Here is a 23,504-nt window from a genome sequence, read left to right as displayed (position 1 = left end):
TCTGCTACATTTTTCTCTTTTACATTCCCGAACTTTTAATTGTCTGTTTATACTTGTATTACATTCCCACATTAAGCGATAAGACTGCCTCTTTATATTTAGATGTTCATGGGTTACAATCCAGTGTAAACTGGTTCCCACCATCTGATGTGCCTAGTGACATTCAGAAGCTCATCGTATGACAATATTTTAGCGCACATAAAAAAATAAAAATAAAAAGAGTATCGTATACAGTGCTCAACCATTTAATGGTGCTACAGTAGCAGTAATACAGCAATGATCATTTCATTTAACAGCTTCCGGACCGATGTAGTTCGAATCTACACCCTGCTGGTGGCTAACATGATGTAGATTCCAATGATTTACTGCTGCGCTGTCCTCGCCATTCGCGCCACGGTTCCGACACTGCCTCTGCTGTCTCAGTGATAACAGAGATTTTTCATCGTGGTCAAGAGCCATATTAATTGGCCCCTGACCCTGTGATTACTGTGAGTAAATCACAGTAATCACAGGGCACATTAGGGAAAGGACGTCTCTGGTCCTTAGAAGGCCAGAGGCGTCCAGTCCCAAAAGAGTTAAAGTGAATGTAAAATGTAGTGTGTACACAGAACAATTACATTTCTGTAGCATTCAGCCATTGAATATCTGAGCAACACACTTCTAATATAAGAAGAACTTACAACAGAATCGCTGAAAATCTGTCCGCAGTTCCTTTCTGGAGTTTAAAAAATATTTTCCCTTGTCAGTCCCAACAACAAAGGAATTTTCTTCATGAAGTGCAATGCAGGCCACTTCGGCATTCAGTTTGGAGAGTGCAGTGCACTGAAAACAAAAACAGATTTTATTCAAGACTAAGCAAAAAAAATAAAAAAATAAACAAAAGCTTCATAAATGGGGCAGATGCACCTGGACTTTCAAATGCAAAAACATTGACAATACTTTATATTCTTGAGTGTTTGGTTCACACAGTAGTATGGATAAGGAGTTCATATTGGAGATATTAGTAAAGTGGAGTTTTGGGGTTTGATTTTTCAAGACAGGTGAAAAGAAAACTGAAACAAATTTTTACTTCTATTCATATGCTGAAACCTGATTAGTAGCTCTTGGCAAGGTACTCAATTTAGCTTTAGTTTTCTTTTTATCTATCTTAATTACTTAGCAACATAACAACAACACATTTGTAAAGTGCTTTTCTCCTGTGAAACCCAAAACGCATAAGTTTGTCTTAGATTAGTACATTGTTGTGGTTTGTGATGTGTCACAGGGTAAAAAGCAACGTGATCATAAATGCCAGACTAAACAGGTGGCTTTTCAGCTTTGAAATAAAGTGAATGGGAAGTGGAAAAAGAACAAACAAACAGGTACTCACCTAAGGAGTGGTAAACTCTGGGTCCTATAGAGCCTTTCCACACCTCTCATGTTCCCCTTCCAGCGCTGTCTTCCCCGGTAGCAGTATTGGGCCGATCGGTTGAACACTGCTCTCTGCCGCCGCAGGAAGCTTTGGAAGTCTTCAGGAGCCTGAGTGCTCTCGAATATGGGAGGCTCCATACTAGCACGACTTCTCACATGCGCAGTACAGAGCCTCCCGTTTTGGGGAGCACTCGGGCTCCAAGACTTCTGAAGCCTCTCACGGCAGCGGATTAAAACGGAGGAGCCAGTGGTGGAATGAGTGGACTGTGAGAGGAATGAGAAGGCTATGTAGGACCCAGAGCCTCCCCTCTCCTTAGATAAGTATATGTTTACTTGTTTGTTTGTTTCTGCTTCCCATTAGCTTTAAATGCCTCCACGGTTGGAGCTGTCTTGATTGGTCAAGACATTCCACAGGGTAGGGGCAGCATGACAGTGTGCTCTGGCTGAGTTGGGACTCTGGGGTTGTTCAATTTATAAGATCTTGTTGATCTGAGGTTGTGGGAAGGGTTACACAGTTGCAACAAATCCTTTTGGTATCTATGGCCGAGATTGTGTTAAGATTTGAATGTTGGCATGCCAATTTTGAGGCGTATTTTTCATTTTATGGTAAGCCAGTGGAGTGAGCAAATGATTAGTGTTGTGTGGCAATGATTCCACTGAATGATGAGTTCTTTTTTTAGCAGCCTTGCAGCAGCATTCTGTAGTAGCTGCAAGTCTTATTTGGAAGTCCTGCATAGAGAGCATTACAGTAGTCCAGCTGTGGAGTGATGAAGGCATGAACAAGTGTTGGAAGATCCTCAGAAGGAATTAGGTGCTTAATTTTTGTAATGTTCCTTAGGTAAAAAAAGGAAAGTTTCACAACAGCTGAAATTTGATTCAATAAGTTGAATTCCTCATCAATCAGTAAACCCAAGTTGCGCACAGTTTTAGAGCTAAGAAGGTCTGAGTCCCCTACCCACAGTGGTACTGACTAAGTCTGGAGCTGCTTTGCTGCTAGGCACTGACTTCCACTGGCAAGAACCTCAGTTTTGTCAGCATTGAGTTTTAGCCATTTGTCATTTATCCACTTCTGAAGCTCAGATAAACATGTATTTATTTTTGGAATAGGGTCTGTCATGTCAGGTTTCAATTAAATATACTTTAGCTTGGTTTCATCGGCATAGCAGTGGTATGACAGACCGTGTTTTTGGATGTTTTTTTTCCAAGTGGCATATTTGGCAGCATATTTAGAATATTACAAACAACCTTTTGTGAAAGCTACTGAATAAAGTAACCCATATACAAAGTAGTAACTGTATCAAAAGCAAAACATAAATGTGATCAAAAGAAAGCTCCTTCTAACTAGTAGTAACTTGGTCAATGCCAGAAGACAATTTCACCCCTGCACTGAGCAGTCAACGTCTCTAAGAAGCTTTCTCATTCACTTTTACCTCAACCCCTTAAAGAACGCTTTTAAAGAGGTAAAAAGCTTTTTAAAGGGACTCCGAGCTCACCCAAAAAAAGAAAGTTGTACTCACCAGGGGCTTTCTCCAGCCCAGTGCTGGTTGGGAGGTCCCACGCCGGCGTCCTGGCTCCTCTCCTTCTCCCCGCTCCGGAATGGCTGACAGGCCGCAGCCCGGGCGACACTCGGCAGAGTGTCGGGCTGCTCCTTCCGCGTATGACGCGGCTGACGTCACACGCCGGCCGCCTCGCGTCATCACGCCGGCCGGCGTGAAAGTACTGCGCATGCTTCCTACACTATAATGCTAATTATGCAGGAAGACTGGAGTTAGTGGCTATTACTGGGCCATCTGTACTTTAGTGAGTGCAAAACTATGGGGTAATTTATCAAAGCTAGAGCAAGAAGAATTGGAGCAGATTTAGTGGAAAACAGATGCAGAAGTGGAGCAGCTAGTTGGAGTGACTAATCAGAGCCTTTTCGTCTTGGCATCTGCTCCATTTGTACACCAGACCTGCTCTAATTTTCTTGGCACTGGTTTTGATACATCTGCTACTATGTTACGATGAGAAATTTTGTTTGAATGACTTGGGTTGTCTACAACCTAGGTTCTCAAGGTGGTGTAATCGTACCCCAGGGGGTACTTCTGATGGATCCAGGGGGTGCATGGGCTTCATATACTTAACCAAGAATAACTAAAATGTAGAGTTTTAGAAAATGATAAATCTTATTAAAACAACACCAAATTAGTTTTTTAGCTAATTAAAAGCATTAGTAAGTGCTTGGAAATTGTTTAAAACCGATTATCATGTACTACAAGTAAATATATATGTTATCAAGGGGTACTTGTGATAATGTTTACTATGCTAGGGGGTACTTGGTGAGTACAGGCTTTTAAAAGGGGTACATACCAATAAAATATTGAGAAACACTGCTCTACAATAACACAACCTGCACTGGGCATTGAGAGTGCTGGAATGTGGAGTGAAGTAGTAATACACAAGAGCACAACATTAAAATAAAATCCTAAATTTGTACCTTGAACAAAACCTATAGTTGGAGGAATGTGGAAGATGACATCTTTATCCCATACTAGTTGCCTGGATGGCATGCTGATCTTCAGCTAATACATCTTGAATTAATGACTGAACAATATAAAGATCAGGTGGTATGACCTGTCTCAAGTTTACTTTTTGCATGCTTGGTCCAGGTATGATTCAGACACTACTGAAGCCAAATGGTAAACATCACTGCCAGCCAGGCAAAGTAGATTGTTAGAAAAATGGAATAAAATGGCAGTATCTGTATTTCATTCACTTCATTTCCTTTAAAACAGAACTTTATTTTCAAATGGTAAATAATCTAGGCCCAGTTTACCCCTGGCATTTTGGTGATCGTGCAGCTACTCAGAAATAAAGTTGAATGGCTCATTTAATACAAAGTATAAATATCCGAAGTATGATAGTACTATACGACTGATAACATTTTGGAATGGTTTGTTAAAAATGTAAACACTTTGACAATAAAATATAGAAAATTAAGGATCATTTCTAAAGTGTTCAAGTATAAAAGTTACAAATGTAAACAACTGTAACTTATGACTGAGAGATTTTGGAAATGGCTCTTACCATTGAATCTAAGGCAGATACAAGGCTTGTGATAACTTCATCTTTTCCGCTAGTAACAGCTGAAATCCACAGATCAGGTCTGGAGTTGTTCACGGATCCTTCATACTGCTTCCCTGCCAGTGCCATATTTTTCTACAATACAATGTTGGTAAATATCAATACCATAATATCTACAATACTCATATCAGGCACACTTTACATCCACCTTAACTCAAAAGGGGAAAAAAAGATTGTTCCACAAAAACTTAAAACATCACTCTGGTATACTGTCTTACCATTTATTAGTAAAAGTTTTTTTCTGTGTATTGCTAATGTTTAGAGAGACAAGAACAGATAACACAATATGAATCAATCCTTCTGCACATTGTTAAACAAAACCTGAATTGAAAATAAAAAGTCAAAATAACTATTCACAGGTCATAATTACCTCCTGTGTAGTCTAGTCCTCAATCTCTTTCTCCTCTCCTGTGTCCCATTTGTCCACTGTGATCAATGGAATTCTCTGTCCTCCATTTAAAAAATGGCCATTACCCCATAACAGCTTCCTGATCAGCACACTGTTAAACTGTAATATCACCCACTTGAGCCATAGGGAAACATGGACATTACATTGCACATTCAGTTGTAACTGACAGCTGCTGATATACAGTGGGCTGCAAAAGTATTCGGCCCCCTTGAAATTTTCCACATTTTGTCACATTACTGCCACAAACATGCATCAATTTTATTGGAATTCCACGTGAAAGACCAATACAAAGTGGTGTACACAGGAGAAGTGGAACGAAAACCGTACAGGATTCCAAACATTTTTTACAAATAAATAACTGCAAAGTGGGGTGTGCGTAATTATTCGGCCCCCTGAGTCAATACTTTGTAGAACCACCTTTTGCTGCAATTACAGCTGCCAGTCTTTTAGGGTATGTCTCTACCAGCTTTGCACATCTAGAGACTGAAATCCTTGCCCATTCTTCTTTGCAAAACAGCTCCAGCTCAGTCAGATTAGATGGACAGCGTTTGTGAACAGCAGTTTTCAGATCTTGCCTCAGATTCTCGATTGGATTTAGATCTGGACTTTGACTGGGCCATTCTAACACATAGATATGTTTTGTTTTAAACCATTCCATTGTTGCCCTGGCTTTATGTTTAGGGTCATTGTCCTGCTGGAAGGTGAACCTCGGCCTCAGTCTCAAGTCTTTTGCAGTCTCCAAGAGGTTTTCTTCCAAGTTTGCTCTGTATTTGGCTCCATCCATCTTCCCATCAACTCTGACCAGCATCCCTGTCCCTGCTGAAGAGATGCACCCCCCGAGCATGTTGCTGCCACCACTATATTTGACAGTAAGGATGGTGTGTTCAGAGTGATGTGCAGTGTTAGTTTTCCACCACACATAGTGTTTTGCATTTTGGCCAAAAAGTTCCATTTTGGTCTCATCTGACCAGAGCACCTTTTTCCACATGGTTGCTGTGTCCCCCACATGGCTTGTGGCAAACTGCAAACGGGACTTCTTATGCTTTCTGTTAACAATGCCTTTCTTCTTGCCACTCTTCCATAAAGGCCAACTTTGTACAGTGCATGACTAATAGTTATCCTATGGACAGAGTCTCCCACCTGAGCTGTAGATCTCTGCAGCTCGTCCAGGGCCTCTTGACTGCATTTCTGATCAGCACTCTCCTTATTCGGTCTGTGAGTTTAGGTGGATGGCCTTGTCTTGGTAGGTTTACAGTTGTGCCATACTCCTTCCATTTCTGAATGATCGCTTGAACAGTGCTCCGTGGGATGTTAAAGGGTTTGGAAATCTTTTTGTAGCCTAAGCCTGCTTTAAATTTCTCAATAACTTGATCCCTGACCTGTCTTGTGTGTTCTTTGGACTTCACGGTGTTGTTGCTCCCAATATTCTCTTAGACAACCTCTGAGGCCCTCACAGAGCAGCTGTATTTGTACTGACGTTAGATTACACACAGGTGCACTCTATTTAGTCATTAGCACTCATCAGTCAATGTCTATAGGCAATTGACTGCACTCAGATTAAAGGGGGTCGAATAATTATGCACACCCCACTTTGCAGTTATTTATTTGTAAAAAATGTTTGGAATCATGTATGATTTTCGTTCCACTTCTCATGTGTACACCACTTTGTGTTGGTCTTTCATGTGGAATTCCAATAAAATTGATGCATGTTTGTGGCAGTAATATGACAAAATGTGGAAAACTTCAAGGGTGCCGAATACTTTTGCAACCCACTGTATAACTGACAGCAACTGGTATATTTCACAAAATATTGTCAGAGCTGGAAGGGATCACTGTAAGAAGAAAATGGTGAGCTTCTGAGAGGAACTGAAGGTGAGGTTAGTATTTAAAATTAATTTGCAGCTATACCATGTGTTTATTTTTAAATAATTTTAATTGCTTCAGATTTCCTTTAAAGCTCTTATTGCCCTTATTTAAGTATTTAATTTCAGTTAGGGATGAACTTTGAATTGGCAGACACTGATATTTTTCCTATGCAATGAATTATTCCTTACACAGCTTTTTCCATACAGCTGAAGATCAGGAGTACAGAATAAAAAAAAATGTAATGCTATTTGTACATCAAACCCCATTTTATGACAATCTACTGATATAGAAAATTATAACAACTTCCTACCACTAGGTCCAAAATGCTATTAAAGTGAACATGCCAAGTCTGTACAAAAAGTGCCCATTCCAAAAGGTCCAAGGTTGATCACCCAACCATGTAATCACATATACAAATTGTGCACAGATCTACAAGCCTACAAGGGGTGTGTCTGTGACCAGATTGAGGCTGTTAACAGGCCAGCACAAAAAGAGTAACCTTCCAGTATATAATTCATTACCCCTAATGCATTATGAACAATAAAACATTACTTGAGCTTGGAGCTTGGCTTCAGACTACCAAATCTTAAAAAATAAGTGATCTTGGGCCTGATGCACTAAACTCCGGTAAGGTTGCCATGCGCAGGGAGTTTACAACAAATTTACCATTCCTGGCGCGGGGGATGCACCAGTTGTTAACCCATTATCATGATGTGTGATACCAGTTTAATATGCACGTTGGTATGGTTACGTGTGGGGTAATGCGAAAAATGCTAATGATAAAGCATTTATCACACAGGATGATTTGATTTGATACTGGAGAACATGATGACAAAAGGTTCCTTTCCTGGTGACACCATGGGCTCAAATAAAGGCCTATCGTGTTGCAGATAAGTGAAGTGAGACAATGGGAATACAGGCAGCGATTACAAATGCAAAGACGTTATTACCCTTCCTCACTCTTATTTGAAATTAAAATATATCATACAGAAGTAAAAAAAACAAAACTACTAAACATGTGATAACCTAAACATACAAAATGACTCAAAATTTGTGCTCACTAAACAAACGCTTTAAAATGGACCCGAACATTATTCTGGGGCAGCTTTGCTTGATAAGCCTGGATAATGCAAACATTTTAAAATTCTTTTCGAATTTCCACCTTCCTCCCTCAAAAAAGTAATTCAAGTAAAAATCAGTTTTAGCTTTGTAGTACGCTGAACCCGACCTTGAAAGTCCACTGTGTAGACACTGCTGAGACTCTTTCTGTCTCTTTAAAGGAATTAAACTCAGCCAAGGCAGCCATTAAAGACCGCCTCTGCCAAGAATCTAGTGTGTATATGGCAGCCCCCAACCCTCCCCGATATGTGGTCGAGATCCGGCCTTTCAATTCATCTTAGCCAAACTCTACCCGACACTATTGTTCTCCCTCCTTACCCTTACTGCTCTATTGTTCACCACATGCTGTTAGTCTGTCCCTTTCCATAGTAACAGGATGTGTCACTAGCCTTCAGGCTAGTAATGTGTCTGTACAGTCTGTACAGCATTGAGCCCTGAACTGTTGCCCGAGTCATATATTTCCAATATTTGTAAGCAACAGCGATCACATGTGTGTGTGTACGTAGCTTTATTTTGAGAAGCATTGTTTTGAGGGGTGAGTTAGTCTTCAGGGCAGGTACTGTTTATTCTGCACCATGTGGTATAAAACCATAATGCAAAGTTCCCATTATTAGAGTAGAAAACCCTCACTTTTCTAAAGCTCAGATTAAAGAACCTTTAAAACTTGAATGAATAACCCTTGTGAAAGATTTGCAGATATGTAGGTAGTGATATAATTAATATGGCCCTAAATATTTGGATTACTAAAGGGACCTTTCTGCTAAGCTAACAAGCAGGTACCAGTAGCAAAAAGTGAAGTGTGAGAAATTGTATTGCTATACCTTTGTCAGTATATTTCACCCAGTTTTGCAACATGGGGTGTATTACATGAACTGTAATGAGCTGTATTTTTGTAAAGCGTTTCGGAATCACGTCAAAACCAGCACCTAGCAACAGTCTTTGTACCTTGACTGAGGTCAATGAACGCTACAACTGCTGAGAGATATTCCCACACATTAACCACTGGAAAAAGAAACTAAACAATTAAACTTGGCAATAACCTCCATATCTGAAGTGCTTGGAAGCCTTCAACACACAGTTGTAAGTTACAGCGCCTAGCCAAGAAATAAAAACAGAGCCTGAGAAACAATTTTCTACACAATCACTGTGGAAACCTTCCGAGGCTTAAAGACAGAATCAATGAGCATGTTTCACTGCAGCCCTTTGCTCTGTAGTCTTGTCAAGTAAACCTCATTATCAGGAAGATCTTTATCAAGTCAGGATGTGTGTGTGTGTGTGTTGGGGGCTAGTGGGTTCTGACTTTCATTTTGAAGGTTACGGTAATAATGAACACAGCACAAAGTATTCTCTTTTGTGAAGGTTTTTTTCCCTTTTTTAAATGATGATATTCTTTGGGGTAAATGAAGATAAAAGCACCACATTTTAATCATGGCTACACCCTGAAGTACATGCTTTAAGACACAATAAGGCATGTAACTAAGCTTATATTCTTTGAAAGCAGTAACTCACAAGAGGAGAACTGGCTTCACTATTGTTTTTTGTCATTGCTATTTTTTGTTTGCTAGATAATAGGCTGTATTGGCTATTGTTAAGTGCAGGTTTGCTGCATATTTATAAAGTCAAGAAAAGCCACCTTTTTTGCAAATAATGAAAAAAGATGTATAATAATAATTAATTTCCCATTTACTATGCATACCCAGTCTACAGATCCCTCTTGATTAAAAACCTATTGCCAGTTAGATAAATTAAATATTCATTAGACTCTTGAATGTTGATGGGCATGTTAAGCCAGGTATATCGATACTGGACTCTATTTATAAGTATTATCTTTAGCTCAAGGACAATGTACAGATTATGGATGTGACCAAACTCATTCCAACCTAATTCAACCATCTAATGTTAAAGATGTAGTTATTTCTATGACATGTGAACATATTGTAGAAATGATAATGTCATACATGTAAAAAAGGTACCATGGTAATTTAATCACCAGCAATGGCAGAAAGTAGAATACTGATACAATTACTGACATTCAAATATCAGGCAATGGGTAATACAAAAGTAGAATATTGGTAATTGTCACGGACGGTTGCGGGGCCGCAGGCGCGTCCTGGAACCGCCCGTGAAGAAAAGAACGATCGCACTCGATTCCCTGCATCGATTGCGCTTCAGATCAATAGAACCAAGATTTGATGTGTAGTATCCCCCTGCCTAGGAACAGCTGGGGGATCTGTCTTAGCTGAGTGAAAGCCTGGGGGGAGGTGTTAATTAGCTTGGACATATTCCTGTGGAAGGCACAATTCCCCTTTCTGTTCTGGGAACCAGGTGACACCTAGATGTTAATTAGCCAGCAGAGAACTCACTCTGCCTTTTGGGAATGACAGGATGAGCTCCCAGCAGGGGGCTAGTCAAAAATCTGCTCTGCTCAGACTGGCCGGAGCCACATGAGAAGCATGGAGTTTAGGATTTTGAGCATGTTTAAGCAATACCGTTCAGGTGAGAAATGTGGAAGTTATATCATTCTGCTGGTCCGGATCTTGTGAGTGTTTTGATATTAAATTTGGGCCACTGGCATAACCAGATCTCTGGGAATTCCACCGTTTTTTAACCGGGCATGCAAACATGCCCAAGTTTGATATCATATTAATCGGTAGGTTCTGGGGATCGAGAATATGTAATTATTATTTGTGTGCCGGCCGCGCAGGTCTGCCTAGGGAACATGTCATGATTATGAGGTTGCTAAAGCCCCTGCCCAGATGTGATTACCATATTTCGGCCTGGGGGCCGACTCTGGAAGCCCGCCTCTGATCTCAGCTCCATTAAAAGTGAATAAGCTGCCTGGGAAAGGAGTCCTCCCATTCCATCCATATGAGAACATCCTGCTGCCAGCTCAGAGGACATAGGGCTGGTGGCCATTTTGCTGAACTTTGAATGAAGCTCTGAAACAAAGGACACATGTGTTGGCGGCCATCTTGATTGGCCATCTCTTCTGTAACCTGGAACAAAGAATTCTGCTGAACTTTGATTGAAACCAAGAACTTTATGATTTCCCCACAAGGACATATTTCCACAAACCATAAGTATTTTCTCCCTTTTTATTTCATACTGGCTATTACTGTCTTAATAATTGTGATTTTAATAATTGTCTGTATATATTAATTATTTATATTGCGTGAATAAACGACTTTCTCCAAGTCATTCACTGTCCGCTACCCTGCTTATCAGCACACACAGAACTGTTTCCGGGTCTCTGAAGATACTGTTTGTTTGTTGTTGGCTAGACAGAATACCGTGTGTTTAACCGTTTTATTCGCAGGACTAGTCAGTCAGTTAGTGAGCTCCACGGTCCCATGGTAACCGCGGTGGTGGCAGTTTACTCTGAACCAGTGGGTGACGTTGTAATTACCCGTGTCTCACAGGCTCCCTTCTGAGTTGTCTGCGGCTAATTCTTAACGGTTCCTGCGCATTGACTGCGACCAGAGTTCGCACGATCCGTGCGCTGGCACCGTTTAGAAGGCTAAGTGCGGTCAGCCACTAGGGCTCCTGTGACAGTGTTAGGCAGCGGTTGGGACCTGTGTTGTGCTGAAAGTATCTAAGATAGCGCTAGCGCTATCAAGAAACGAACTAATTCGTTGGTGTAGCTGGAAGGCAATATATTTTTTATATATACAGAGAGACTGTGTAGCCAGTACCCCTCCCCAAAAGTTTTATTTTATTTGGCATGGAAATGTCCGGGAATTACCAGAACATGTGCCTGTCGGACCTGCTAAATCTTTGCCAAGCGAGAGGCATTGACGTCGGCCGCAGGAAACAACAGGACCTGATAGCAGACTTGTCCAGATGGGATACCCAGCAACTGCGGGAGCCGGGAGTGTCCGCTGAGGTGGATACCAGCCCATCTGACAATCGAGGGGAACCAGAGGCTGAAGATCCTAGGCGTACAGAGGTTGAGCATCCTGCGGGACCTGTTGCAACAGTTACGCCAGAGACTGTCAGTATGGACCCCAATCCCAGAGTTTCTGAAAGTACTCGCCTGGAACCGACCAGTACTGGACTATCCGGTTGTACTGATCCGCTAATGCAGCAGGCATTACGAAAGCTGATGGACACTGACCTGGATAAGTACCTGCAGTACATGCGTGAGGAGCGCCAATCTGCAGAACGCAAGGCGGCTGAGGAACGCCACGCGGAGAGGGATGCCGAAGAGGCGCGGGAGAGACGACAGCATGAGCTCAACATGGCAAAGGTTCAACAGGCCAGCCGGAGTTCACCGCCCAGCCTCCCTGCTGAAGGAGCTGCACCACCCGTAAGTGCAAAATTTAAATTTGCTAATATTGAAAAAGACACAGACATTGACTTGTTTTTGCGGTCTTTTGAAAAAGCATGCCGTCAGTATCGTCTGTCCCAAGACCAGTGGGCCAGACATCTGACACCTTTGCTGCGCTACAAAGCGCTTGATGCCTTCGCAGAATTGCCTGCGGAGAAGGATAATGATTATGCTGCTATAAAAGACGCTATCATTACTAAGTACCAGCTGACGCCAGAAGCCTATCGGAAAAAGTTCAGGGCCTGGCAGAAAAAGCCTTCTGATTCGTACCGAGATGTGGTCAGCAGCTTGCTCACCACACTACGCCAGTGGACTCTAGGCCTCACCAAAGGGTCTTATGGTGTCCTGGAGGACTTGATAGTCCTCGAACAATTTCTGAACATTTGCCCTGCTGATGTACGACAGTTTGTGTTAGAACGCAGGCCGGCTTCAGCCACTGTCGCTGCAGACCTTGCTGAGACTTTTGCAACTACCCGGGTGGCTGATACCCGCAGAACTGTCCCATCCAGCTGGAGAGGAGGTCAGCCCAATACCTCGGCAGACCCTCCTGCCCCTGTGAGCCGTCCGCCACAGAGGCCACCCAGCGCAGCTGCTGCACCCAGGCCTGCAGCGCCTGGAGAGGTCACCTGTCACTACTGCCGCCAGCCCGGACACATGAAATTCGATTGTCCGGAGCGAAGACAGACACCACCAGCACCTGGATCATCTGCATCACCTGTACCTCATCCACAGCAGAGGCAACCCGCCAGCGAACCACAGCCTGGATCACCAGATTTTGTCCTGTTTGCCCGCGGAAAGGAGATCCGCGACCGAACCGACCAGCAGCAACTTGTTAGAGTGAATGGCAAAGTTGTCACCGGATTTCGAGACACCGGAGCTGACATCACGTTAGTTCACTCACACCTTGTGCCAAAGGAGAGCATCAGCTCCAGCCGATCCCTTGCCCTTACTGGAGTAGAGGGCACCCTTTTTCACATAGCCCACGCAAGAGTGGAGCTGGATTGGGGAGTAGGAGGAATCCAAGAAAGGGTTGTTGGGGTTATGAAGGATCTCCCAGTCCCTGTGTTGCTGGGGACTGATTTGGGCAAGCTTGTGTCCTACTATGAACCTGCCACAACCGCCTTGTCGCTCACGGAAGGAGACGGACTCTCCACCCACCACCAGGTACTTTATACACTTGGGGGAGCACCAGGGGGAGGTGGGTTGAATGTGCCCAGTTCAAGGGTACCAGGTTCAATAGTGCCTGCTTCAAAGGCACCTGAGTTTGATGTACAGACTGTCTGTTGTGATGATGCTGTAACTGTACCTGAGTTTACTGTACAACCTGTCTGTAATGAAAAAATGTCTATACCTGTCAATGTCATTACTGCATGCAATGATGATTTGAGTAATGTCCGTCTGTGCCATTCTGACAGTGTACCTGTGCTAGCAGTACCGCGCAGCTGCACTGCTCAGAACCCGAGCTCAGAACAGGTGGAGGGGGTTCCGGCCTCCTCCCCCTCCTCTGACCGCAGGGATGAGACCTTTCAGCCGTTGGCCTCGTGTGACATGAGCCAGTTGGCTGAAACTGACAGCGCTGTAATCACAGCAGCACTACAAAGCGACCCAAGCCTGGAGATGCTCAGGCAGCAAGCCGCTGAGCCCCTCGCAGACGGGGCCGCTTTCAAGGTGTACTGGGAAGGTGGGAGACTGTACAGTGAGTCTGTACAGCCCCCTACAGGTAGATCCCACGTGAATACCAAATGGCTTGTGGTCCCGAGTGCGTTCAGGGGACATGTGCTGAAATCCGCACATGGTAATCCTCTGACAGGGCACTCGGGTGTCCGCAAGACACTTGCCGGTATTCGGAACCAGTTTTATTGGCCCCGGATGAACAGGGATGTAGCAAACTACTGCAGGGCATGTGTCGTCTGTCAGGAGCTGGGAAGGTCCAGGGATTCCCGCGGGGTTCCCTTAGGTCCACAGCCACTTAGCAGGGGAACCCTGCGTGGGCTGGCTGTTGACCTAACCAACCCACTGCCCGTTGTCAGCAGTCCCGGCAGACACCACGTCCGACTGCAGTGGCGCAAACGCCCTGTCCAGAACGGTCCATGTCTGGTCAACCCTGAGGGTAGCAGACCGCAACCGGTCCCGGGGAACCGAGCCACAGGCTCCAATAGGTTTTCCCGCCGTACCGGCAACTCGAGGCCCGTCAGCCAGGTTAGCGGCGCCACCACACATCTTGCGGATGTGTGGCTAAGCCGCAGACAAGGGGGAGGGCTGTCACGGACGGTTGCGGGGCCGCAGGCGCGTCCTGGAACCGCCCGTGAAGAAAAGAACGATCGCACTCGATTCCCTGCATCGATTGTGCTTCAGATCAATAGAACCAAGATTTGATGTGTAGTATCCCCCTGCCTAGGAACAGCTGGGGGATCTGTCTTAGCTGAGTGAAAGCCTGGGGGGAGGTGTTAATTAGCTTGGACATATTCCTGTGGAAGGCACAATTCCCCTTTCTGTTCTGGGAACCAGGTGACACCTAGATGTTAATTAGCCAGCAGAGAACTCACTCTGCCTTTTGGGAAAGACAGGATGAGCTCCCAGCAGGGGGCTAGTCAAAAATCTGCTCTGCTCAGACTGGCCGGAGCCACATGAGAAGCATGGAGTTTAGGATTTTGAGCATGTTTAAGCAATACCGTTCAGGTGAGAAATGTGGAAGTTATATCATTCTGCTGGTCCGGATCTTGTGAGTGTTTTGATATTAAATTTGGGCCACTGGCATAACCAGATCTCTGGGAATTCCACTGTTTTTTAACCGGGCATGCAAACATGCCCAAGTTTGATATCATATTAATCGGTAGGTTCTGGGGATCGAGAATATGTAATTATTATTTGTGTGCCAGCCGCGCAGGTCTGCCTAGGGAACATGTCATGATTATGAGGTTGCTTAAGCCCCTTCCCAGATGTGATTACCATAGTCCGGCCTGGGGGCCGACTCTGGAAGCCGGCCTCTGATCTCAGCTCCATTAAAAGTGAATAAGCTGCCTGGGAAAGGAGTCCTCCCATTCCATCCATATGAGAACATCCTGCTGCCAGCTCAGAGGACATAGGGCTGGTGGCCATTTTGCTGAACTTTGAATGAAGCTCTGAAACAAAGGACACATGTGTTGGCGGCCATCTTGATTGGCCATCTCTTCTGTAACCTGGAACAAAGAATTCTGCTGAACTTTGATTGAAACCAAGAACTTTATGATTTCCCCACAAGGACATATTTCCACAAACCATAAGTATTTTCTCCCTTTTTATTTCATACTGGCTATTACTGTCTTAATAATTGTGATTTTAATAATTGTCTGTATATATTAATTATTTATATTGCGTGAATAAACGACTTTCTCCAAGTCATTCACTGTCCGCTACCCTGCTTATCAGCACACACAGAACTGATCCCGGGTCTCTGAAGATACGCTACTGTTTGTTTGTTGTTGGCTAGACAGAATACCGTGTGTTTAACCGTTTTATTCTCAGGACTAGTCAGTCAGTTAGTGGGCTCCACGGTCCCATGGTAACCGCGGTGGTAGCAGTTTACTCTGAACCAGTGGGTGACAATGTAATTACCTGTGTCTCACAGGCTCCCTTCTGAGTTGTCTGCGGCTAATTCTTAACGGTTCCTGCGCATTGACTGCGACCAGAGTTTGCACGATCCGTGCGCTGGCACCGTTTAGAAGGCTAAGTGCGGTCAGCCACTAGGGCACCTGTGACAGTAATTTTTACAGATATTTCACTATCGCTAAGCCTAACCCTATTCTCATCTTTGCCTAACCCTACACACACCCCTACACCCTGCCGGAATTATCTGCCAAAATCTGTGCCGCCTTCACCAATATAAAAAACCCTCCGCTGATACTTGTGCCACATAAAATCCCTATTTATTGAGCACTGCAGATTCCCAAATTACCCCCTGGGTGCCACAATAGCCGCAACTGACATTGTGGTCTATTGAGGCACCCATTTTACCGGAACATTGCAGACACCTAAATTACCTATTTCGTTAGAATGACGCACTCTGTATTGCCATCTTCCAAACTCAAGTGCCTGATCATGCCTTCTTCCTACAATGACTCTTGCTGTGACAGTGCTATATTCTGACTTTACACTATCCTAACCTTATGATGTACTTTAAAGTGGATCCGAGGTGAACTTTTACTCATTGCATAATTGTGTTCCTTTCCTACTGTTTATAGGGCATTCCTCAAGCCAAATACTTTTTTGTTTTAATACTCTAATTCCCTATAAACTAAATAAATCACACCCACAGGTTTTCAGAGAGCCTTGGCAGTAGCTCAGTCTGGGCAGGGGGAGGAGGAGGTGTTACTAGCCATTGATTTCAGAGGCAAAGGGGAGGAGGGGGTATTAGGTTTTTTCACAGTCTGAGTGCTGATGGTGCAGATAAGCCTGCCTCTGTGTAATGTTTACAAACAACATGGCTGCTATCATTGTATAACAGGAAGAAATAATCATTTTCTATTAAATCTGTTTGCAGCTAGATTTGCTGTGTAAACTATCTAAACTTTAAATAAGATATATAGACAAGTTACTTGTTATAGTTTGTTTTTCATCTCGGATCCGCTTTAATGTTCTAACACCGTGGCATATTCTTTTTTTTCCAACAAAGAATTTTTATCATTTTATTTCCAAAAACAATACAAGTTAGCATCATCATTGCCGTTGATAGTAGGTACAGTAAGACATATTCTTAAAGTACAATGTTCTGACATCATTATTTGTCAGCTCAATACATATTATTTCAGAATTCCCCAAAAGGAGGTTGTACCAAGGTAATCACCGCACCAAATTGTATCAAAATTGTAAGAACTGGTGCACCGGTGGGTATATCATGCATTTTATTGATCCGTATGTAAAGGCTCAATTACACCAGGCCACATCCCTCATGCCACTTCAAATTTTGTAAATAGGCAATAGACAAAATTTGAAGTGGCTTGTTCTGTAGACACTGGATTGAAGAATATGGCCTAGTGTAAATAAACTTTATGTAGGGATCAATAGAAATTGCCGTTTTGCATTATATAGCCACTGGTGTACCAGTACTTCTAATTTTGATAAGTATTTGTCAGGACAGTCAGTTTGGACAGTGCCATATTTTTGTTGTATCTTTGACATCAGTTTGCTTTTATTGTAATATACACACCTACATATACAATTATATGTTGCTATACATGTTCAATCACACCAACTTATTTGAATTGTTCATTTGTCAGTTTTCAGAGTATACAAAAATATATAACAACGACAATTTATTTACAGTGTTCTGTATATCTTCTATATTCATAAAGTATGTTTATGCACATGTACATTTTCACTTCTTTATTTCTACCAGGGCCATACTTTTATTAATGAATTAACTAAGGATTAACAAGCCTCGCATCAGTTTGCTCCAATTGCTTTTTCAATCTACATACATCTCACAGAAAGACATGCAAAGTAGTATTAAAAACTTATAGCAGCTAATCATACTTTAAAGGGAACCTTAACTGGACGGGGGGTAAAGAGTTTTACTTACCTGGGGCTATTACCAGCCCCCTGCAGCAGTCCTGTGCCCTCGGCGCCGCTCTGGAATCCTCTGGTCCCCCACTGTCACTTAGTTTCGATTTTGACGACTCACCAGTCGCCGGCCGCCATGCGTATTATTGGACGCATTCACCAATGCAATTAGCGCTATTGCGGACCGCAACGCGTACAAAAATACGCGTTGCCGCATTCCGCACGCGTAGATATGCGGCAACGCGTATTTTTGTACGCGTTGCGGTCCGCAATAGCGCTAATTGCATTGGTGAATGCGTCCAATAATACGCATGGCGGCCGGCAACTGGTGAGTCGTCAAAATCGAAACTAAGTGACAGCGGGGGACCAGAGGATTCCAGAGCGGCGCCGAGGGCACAGGACTGCTGCAGGGGGCTGGCAATAGCCCCAGGTAAGTAAAACTCTTTACCCCCCGTTCAGTTAAGTTTCCCTTTAAGTAATGTACATCCAAAGAAAATGATTTGACTGTGCTGTGTTGTTACACTTTGCTCACTGTCTGTGCTAGATGGATGATGTGTATGGAGTCCACCAGCCTCAGGGACGTGCACACAAATATCACGGGGAGTCCTGGTGGGAAGAGATGACCATCAGAGCAGGGACAAGGTCCTCCAGCACCCAAGGCTGAGACACCAAAGTGCGCCCCTTCATCCCTCCCACCCCAGCTGTCACACACTGATTGCTATTAGACTAAGAGGGCCACAGGGCCCACAACCTCCCCAACACCTTAATATCTAGTTATCTGCCTTGCAGTCACTGCTATGCATCCCCTTTTCTTATTTATTTCTGCTTCATACACAATTAGGAATGACAGCTGAATGAATTGTGCGCCCCCTCCTACACTGCGCCCTGAGGCTGGAGCCTCTCCAGCCTATGCCTCAGCCCGGCCCTGATGACCATCACAACTCGCAAAATCAAGTCCAGGCATGCACAAATCGCCTTTGTCAAGCACTTGACAAAGGGCGACAGGCCCGAAATGTTGTGCTAATTTGTTATGCTGTATCACTGCTATTTGATGAAATAAAAGAAGTTTGGAATAATCCTGCCTAGGGTTGAGTCCTACATGGGAATTTTAGCATGCCCAGACAGATGATGGTCATCTCCCAATCTGGGGGAAGGTGATAAAACTGGGTGATTATCACGTAGATTACTCCAAATTCTGAAGACATGCATAATATCAAGGGAATGATCAACTGGCTAACAGAGGTGTTACTATAGGGGAAGCAACACCTGCAGCCGCAAAGAGACCCTGGTTTGTTTGTGTGTGTATGGGGGGGGGGGGGGGGGGGCTAAACCCCTTACTCTTCCTGCTAAAGGGGCTGCCTATTCCCCTCCAGAGCAGGTATTGTTGTGAGACCACACTTGTTATGGGTGTGTGGTCATGGTGACTACACTTCTTACAGAGAAACTCCGACCAAAAGTAGCTGATACCCCCTTTCACATGAGAAATCTATAACTTTTCGCAAACAGACCATCAGGGGGAGCAGTGTGACTGATATTGTGGTGAAACCCCTCCCACAGGTAACCCCTCCAACAAGAAAAGTTCGAACTTTTGGCAGTTTCCTGTCTGTGAATCTCGTTACATTGGCTATCATTCATGAAAGTGCTGTCGGTATGGAGAATCAGTGCGGGAAAACACCGCTGGCGGTGTTTTAGACTTCTGGGTGGGCATTCATAAAAAAGTATCCATGTGCGGTAGCAGTGCGGAGATTCCCCGAACTAGGCTGGCGGTAGGCAGGCGGTAGGCTTGCGGAGACACGGAAGCTGCCGAGTTGATACATTTCTCCGTGTTCTGCTCTGCTGCAGCTGCCTGGGAGGTCTGTGTGTCTCCATTCACTTACATTGGTATCACCACATCAGAGGGAGCGGTACTTCCCGACCTCACACCGCTTGCGGTGATCTTTATGAATTAACATTTTGCTACATTTGTTCCGATAATTACCGCACAAGGTGGTGATTTATCACTCTGCTCGGTAGTGTCATTTTTTCATGCGAAAAGAGCCTTTATGAATGCTGACTTTGCTAAGTGGTCGGTAAAGTCAGCTGTTTTAAGCATTTACGCATGCGGAAATGCTTTATGAATGATAGCCATTGTGGGAAATAGCTGTTTACAGCTGTTTCCAACTGCCAAAAACCATGCAGCAGCTACATCACTTACCAGCAGTAAAATGTTCACTGGAGTTCCTCTTTAAATACAGGGTCACTGGATTGGGGGAAGGTGGGATAATGGGGAAGTCTAAAACAAACACTTTGGTTGGGTCAGTGTGTCATGCCATAAATGATCATACAGCTGTTGAACCTATTGGTCTTGTTTAATGTCCATTGGTAGGATCAGTCTTAATAAATAAGTCAGTATGTACTCGTGCTGTACGTTAAATCAACACTTAAAGAAATACTAAACTCAGTTATACGTTAGTTGATAAGAATGTGTACTGCTTTCTAATGCATTTATTTTGTATTGCACTAAATATCAATGTTGCAGTATACCCAGACTACCTAAAATGTCACTGCGGCTTGCACCCTGCCACTAAATGTTATTGTTGTTATTCTATTTTTATGGTAAGAAATGACAATAAAAATATTCTTTTAAAAAGATAGAAATATACACAAACTTCAATTTCCTTTCTCAAGAAGTGCTATTTTATGTCATACACAACTATCAGAAAGCTGTATAAGCCACATTAATGTGCCTATGAAAAAGCAGGGCAGCTGAAGTTAGGTTTACTTTTGTGGCTTTCTTATCACATGCTTGTAAGACATCTGCAGCAATGTGGTTACTGATCCAACTGTCACCTGATTCAACCGTCAGCCCAGTTCACATTGACTCATTGCTGTAACAAATGGGCTGCCTTGAAAGAAATATATGGTATCATGGCAAAGCTGATAAACAACTGATTTGCAGGAATAAAAAAAGTCTTCAGAAAACACTTCCTTCAGTGCAGACACTGGAATTAGTAGTATAAATAGTTTAAGATAAACTTTTGCTATACCTTAGCAAAAACTTTCCCGGCACTATGAATTTGGAGGGAGCACTGGAAAGCTGGGGGCACACTTGAAGGAGCTCTGGAAATTTGTATCTGAGACACAACTCAGAGCCCTGAAAAGCTGTGACAGCACTGGGAAATTGGGACACTAACGCCTGGGACCCACTAGCAGCACTTTCTAAGCACCAGTGATTTGTAATGCTCTTGCTAATGCAATGCTATGGGGGAATTTTTACAAATCATATCCCTCAAGTGGGATAACACCCATCGCATTACACTATTAAGAGCTTTCAAATCACAAGTGCTCAGAAGAGGCTTAGAAAAGTGCTGCTAGTGGGTTCCAGGCCTAAATGTGGCTCTGGAAAGTTGGTACACAGTTCCAAGGCACGAGAACGCTAGTGATACAATTCAAAGGATGCTAGAGTCAATATATAATATAAGAACCCTGGAAGGTGGGACCTGGTAAAAACTCATAGCGTGCCTTGCTTTACAGTGCCTCTGCAACATTATTGTAATGTCCCCTTTAACCACTTCAGGACTGGGGCTGTGCACTGTGATCTGTGCTGCGTGGGCTCTCCAGCCCACAGCACAGATTGTGTTAAAGGCAGGGAGATCAGACTTCCCCCCCTTTTTTCCCCACTAGGGAGATGACCTGCTGGGGGGGTCTGATCGCCGCCACTCCCTGTGGCCAAGCGCTGGGGGGGCTCCTCAAAGCCCCGCTCCGCAGCGATATTGCGCGCTCCCTCCCCTAACCTCCCTCTCCCTCTGGATCTGGGCGGCATAGGACGGCGATCCATCCTGTACCGCCTCCAATAGGCTTTAGCCTTTCAGACGGCGGTGATCCCCGGCCAATCAGAGGCCGGGGATCACCGATCTCCTTTACAGCGCTGCTGTGCAGCAGCGCTGTATTGATGTAAACAGCGGGGATTTCTTCCCCGCGTGTTTACAATTAGCCTGCGAGCCGCGAACGGAGGCTCGCAGGCTATTCACGGAGACACCGTCCGTGAACTGACATGGTACGGCCATTGGAAATCTTCAAACGACCAGCCGCTGCCTATCGGCGTTAGCTGGTCGTTATTAATGTATCCTAGCTGTCTAGTTCCTCACAGGGTGTCTTTGCCTTCCAGTGCCCCCGTAGTTCGTCCCAGCATTCAGGACAAAGTACAAGAGACAATGAAATGTTGAGACACACTGGATGGACATACTAAGAGGACACTGGAAAGCTAGGACACAGTACAGGGGACTAAAATCCTGGAACACAGTATAGGGCACTGGAAAGCAGGGACACACTATGGGGTACTGGAAAGCAGAGGCACACTATGAGGGCATAGGAAAGCAGAGACACAGTACAAGGGGCACTGAAATGATGGGACACAATACAGGGGACAATGAAATGCTGGGTCTAACTATGGAGGCACTGGACATCTAAAAAACAGTACTGGAGTTACTGGAATGCTGAAGTGCAAAATGAGGACACAGGAACCCTGAAAAGCTAGGTAAAAATACAGGGATACAGGAAGGTTGGGACACAATATAAGGATATTTTGGAAGCTGACACTACTGCATAATACAAAATAACAAAAATACACCATATATAGTAAATGCATAGACAGACAACAATAAAATTAGCCAGACAGGAACTAATGCAAAAAAAATAACACAAAGGAAAAAAAAGGAGGAAGTCTTTACAGATAATAACAAGTACAAAAACAGTTGTTCTAGAAATGTATATCTATTTGTTACACTGTGCAACTCCATCACTCACTTTTCTTACAGTATTTATGCCCTGTACCTGTCACAACACATATGGAGCTGGGTTGGCGCACGATCGAGCTTGTAACCATGAACACCGTGTGCTCATTCATTGCTCGACATTTAGCAATCCATCATACACATACTAGATTCTCAGCCTAGACAGCGCCTCTTCCCTCGACCGAGGGTTATCTATCATGTGTATAAGGAACAACCGTTTCTACTTTACATTTTTTGGCTCAAAAAGTCCCTTCCTCAGAGGCTATGTCATTAATCAAATCTACCAAAATACAATGTATGGACACCAGCTATATCATCTAAGATGACCACAGGACAAAATTCTCTCTAGCTCACCATTCAAATGTATGCATTTTTCATGACCATCTTTTGCTGTTTAAGTGGAACTATAGTAAAATATTTCACTCTTCAACAAATTACCCAAACCACAAAAACTAAGGACAAACCACAGTTTGAGAAAAAAAAAGTGATTAAAAAGGTTAATAGGTTTTATTTTGCTCTGAAGGCTTATCACTTACACTGCCACACTACAGCAGCAGATTAACAGATCATTCTGTTATCAATAATTCCAGTAGATATGACTAAGACACAAAACTGAGTTTCTCTTTGTGCGATTTCGTGACTATGCTAAGGAGAGATCATTTTCATCATTAAAGAGGTTACTAAATAAACTTGATGGAACTTAATGGTATAACATACCCATGCAATGGCATCTCCCAGCACCGCTGTACTGTAAGAAGGGATGTCTTCTGAGTTTAATATAGAATAGGGAACCAAGTTTTTCTTTTATATGTTATGCTATGCCATACTGTATGTTTCATTTAATACTTTGCATAAGCACAGTCTAAGTGTAACGATCGGTGTCAGCACGCAGAGAGAATCTGATTATTGGTGATCTGCAGTATCACCAAGAATGCAGATA

The 23,504-nt window shown here is 43.6% G+C and overlaps 1 protein-coding gene across 7 annotated transcripts in view; it reads right to left on the bottom strand.

Annotated features, from left to right (window-relative positions):
- Window positions 1–23,504, bottom strand: part of GTF2IRD1 (GTF2I repeat domain containing 1) — a 157,898-nt gene that overhangs the window by 98,758 nt on the left and 35,636 nt on the right. For 4 of the 7 annotated variants that reach the window (XM_068268527.1, XM_068268530.1, XM_068268529.1 and 1 more), the window contains exons 1-3: window positions 10,694–10,862; window positions 4,477–4,608; window positions 681–822 (exon numbers count right to left, since the gene is read on the bottom strand). In XM_068268527.1, coding sequence (XP_068124628.1) covers window positions 681–822; window positions 4,477–4,608; window positions 10,694–10,843 — 424 coding nt within the window. In that variant the 5' untranslated portion in view covers window positions 10,844–10,862. Of the gene's footprint in view, window positions 1–680; window positions 823–4,476; window positions 4,609–10,693; window positions 10,863–15,203; window positions 15,222–23,504 lie in introns of those variants that run through there. The other 3 variants (XM_068268532.1, XM_068268533.1, XM_068268528.1) reach the window with 2 other exon arrangements.

The sequence above is a fragment of the Hyperolius riggenbachi genome, chromosome 2 (genome assembly GCF_040937935.1).
Source record: "Hyperolius riggenbachi isolate aHypRig1 chromosome 2, aHypRig1.pri, whole genome shotgun sequence".
NCBI lineage: Eukaryota > Metazoa > Chordata > Amphibia > Anura > Hyperoliidae > Hyperolius > Hyperolius riggenbachi.
Note: the sequence above shows the minus strand (reverse complement) of the source record. Positions and strands in the feature narration are given on the sequence as shown.